This window comes from Tenrec ecaudatus, chromosome 1, assembly GCF_050624435.1.
Source record: "Tenrec ecaudatus isolate mTenEca1 chromosome 1, mTenEca1.hap1, whole genome shotgun sequence".
Taxonomy (NCBI): Eukaryota; Metazoa; Chordata; class Mammalia; order Afrosoricida; family Tenrecidae; genus Tenrec; species Tenrec ecaudatus.
In genome coordinates, this window is record NC_134530.1 from 125,656,147 (window position 1) to 125,659,147 (window position 3,001).

Genomic DNA, 3,001 nt, shown 5'->3' on the forward strand with positions numbered 1-3,001 from the left:
TTAGGGGAGTAGAAGTAGAAAGTCCAATCTTTCTCCCACGAAGCTGCTGGTGATTTCGAACTGCTGACCTTGGGGATCACAGCCCAATGAAAAAGCACTACGCCACAAGGGCTCCTAAGTATATTATAGACACCCAATAAACATTTGTTAAATGAAAACGGTGCATTAATAAGATTTACATAAGCATGCTTCGTACTTCCATCGGTTCAGATGGTTTTAAACAGAGCTGGCATAATTGAATTAGATTCAAAATTCACATCATTTGATACTACACTTGATCAAAAGAAGTATTTGTATCACACTTTTAATTTATCACCTATATACAAAGGAATTTGTTGTTCACCCTCCTTAAAAATATTGAGATAGTTGGAAAGTTGACCCATGGAAATTTATCAGCTTTATCTGGATAGAAGAAAATTCCTAAAAAGAAAGAAAGAAAATTCCTACACCAAGTGTCCACAATGCTACACTCCTTGTGAAGGTGCTGGTTGGAGTGGGTGAGGTTAGGGAAGGCAGATTTCTTGCCTTTTCCTGCTCATATATCTGTGGGCAGTCCTTGGTTTCCTTGGCTTGTGACCACATACCTTCATTATCTGCCGTTATCGTCTCATCACCTTCTTGGTGTGTGTTCTTGTCCTCTGTCTCAAGTACGCCTGTCATTGGTTTAGTGCTCACCCAGATAATCCACGATGATCTCACGCCAATATCCTTAATGACATCTGCAAAGACCTTGTTTTCCAAATAAGCAACACATAGAAATTTGGCCATACATCTTTTGGAATGTCACGCCATCACCAATTGCCATTTGGTTTCTTCCTCCAGCCACTATCCCAGCTCTCCTTTTCCCTTCACCAAGCTTTTTGACTGAGCACTCTAAGCTTCCTGGCTCTAGTCCTTAGCCTTCATCCCCCTCTGCTCTTTCGTCTTGCTCTTTGGTCCTTTTCCAACACCATCCCTCTGAGCATCCTCTGCTCTTGCTCTCCACAGCTTCCTTTGCACTCTTGCTTGGATTCTATCAAGTTTTCTGTGACAGAAAGAAAACTTTGTTTTGCTTTTCAATCTTTGAATTTCTTGTTTATACTATCCTCTTTAAAGATCCTCTTTTTTTTTTCCAGCCAGTTTGTTTTATTGATGCGCACCGCTCAGGCCTTGGCTGCGTACTTGCGCAGTGGGTACAGCCGCTCCTTCCGCGGCTGCTTGCTGGTCTTCAGGCTCTCCCCGTGCTTGTTGAGGCGGCGGCGCATGGCTCGCGTTTTCTTGGGCCGCAGATCCAGGGGCTTGTACTTCTTACCCTTGTAAAACTTCCTGAGGTTCTCCTTCTGAGTCTGGTTGATGACGGTGAGAACTCGAGCAATGGATTTGCGGACAACTCGGATTTTGGAGAGCTTGGACGCCGCGCCACCTGTCACTTTGGCAACGCGCAGCTGCGACAAGTCCACCTTCAGGTCGTCGAGCTGTTTGAGCAGCTCCTCCTTCCTCTTGCCGCGAAGGTCCCGGGCTTTAATCTTGGCCATGGCTGAGCTTTAGAATCCTGCCGCTGCCTGCTCGGAGGCCGAGGGAAAGAGCTAAAGATCCTCTTATAGTTCAAAAGGTAACAAATATTTACTGAGTGCCTCTGTGTGTCCTTTCACCGTATTTCAAATTTATGTTGAGCAAATAATCCAAGAGGCTGGACTATATGGAGAAGAATGTAGCATCGGGAGTAAAGGAAGGCTTATTACCAATCACAATAAGCAGATGACACAACATTGCTTGCTGAAAGCAATGAGGATATAAAAGCACTTTCTGATGAAAATCAAGGACTGCAGCTTTCAGTGTGGATTACACCTTAATATAAAGAAAATAAAAATCTTCACAACTGGCCAAGAGACATCATGATAAACTGAGAGAAGATTGAAGTTGCCAAAGATTTCATTTTACCTGGGTCCACAAAGAGCATCCAGGGAAGCAGCAGTCAATAAATTAGATCGTGTATTGCATCAGGCAAATCTGTCGCACAAGACCTCCTTAATGTGTTAAAGAGCAAAGCTGTGACTAAGGCATGCCTGACCCAAGTGAAGGCATTTTCAATCGCCTATATGCAATGAATAAGGAAGATAGGAGAAGAATGGATGCATTTGAACTAGGGTGTGGGTGAAGCATACAGAAAGTAACATGGACTGATAGAAGAGCAAACAAATCTCTCTTGGAAGAAGTACAGCCAGAATGCTCTTCACTTCCCCTGGTGTCCTTTGGACATGTTATGAGAAGAATCAGTGCCTGGAGAAGGACATCATGCTGGAAAAGAAGAGGGCCATCGAAGAAGAGGAAGACTGCCAAGGAGATGGATTGACGCAGTGGCTACAACAATGGACTCAAACACAAAATTGGGAGGATGGTCTGGGACTGGGCAGTGTTTTCATCTGCTGTACATACGGTCACTATGATTCAGACCCAACTTGAGAGCACTCACCACCACACATGTCAGGTCTGTGGTGCATGGGTGAAAAGACCAGACAGCCACTGGCACTGTGGTGCTTACAATGTAACTTCAACAAGCCCTGCAATACAAATGGCTCTTAATGCCTCCACTCTTCATGTCTCATGGAGTAGAACCATATGGAGGGCTTTTTCCTTTTTCTCCATTCAAATCTGACTCTCATAAGTTACCATTCCCCCTCCTTGGGTATGACTTCCTCCTCCACTTTACTGTAGATGCAATCAGGAACTAAGGCCTGCCCAGTCTGTTTCCAAATATCTCTGATTGATTGTACCCTATTCTCACCAGTGAACATTTATTTTCAGCTGCTCACCAATAACTTGTTTTTGTAAAAGCTTAGTAACTAGTCCCCCCTCTCTCTCCATTCTAGTCTACCCTACATGCTTTCCCAGATGAGGCATGTGGACATGATTCTGTATGTCATTCCACCCTTCTCAAAATGTCCATTGTTCTTTCCATTGCCTACAAAAGAAACTACAGACTCCTTAAAGGATATTGGGAAAAGACCAGGCTTTGGAATCA

The 3,001-nt window shown here is 44.0% G+C and overlaps 1 protein-coding gene across 1 annotated transcript; it reads right to left on the reverse strand.

Moving 5' to 3' along the window:
• Window positions 1–1,142: 1,142 nt before the first annotated feature.
• Window positions 1,143–1,531, reverse strand: LOC142436930 (large ribosomal subunit protein uL29-like). Its single transcript, XM_075540265.1, has one exon. It carries the CDS (start codon window positions 1,512–1,514, stop codon window positions 1,143–1,145), a length of 372 nt encoding a protein of 123 aa, XP_075396380.1. The 5' UTR covers window positions 1,515–1,531.
• Window positions 1,532–3,001: the final 1,470 nt, after the last annotated feature.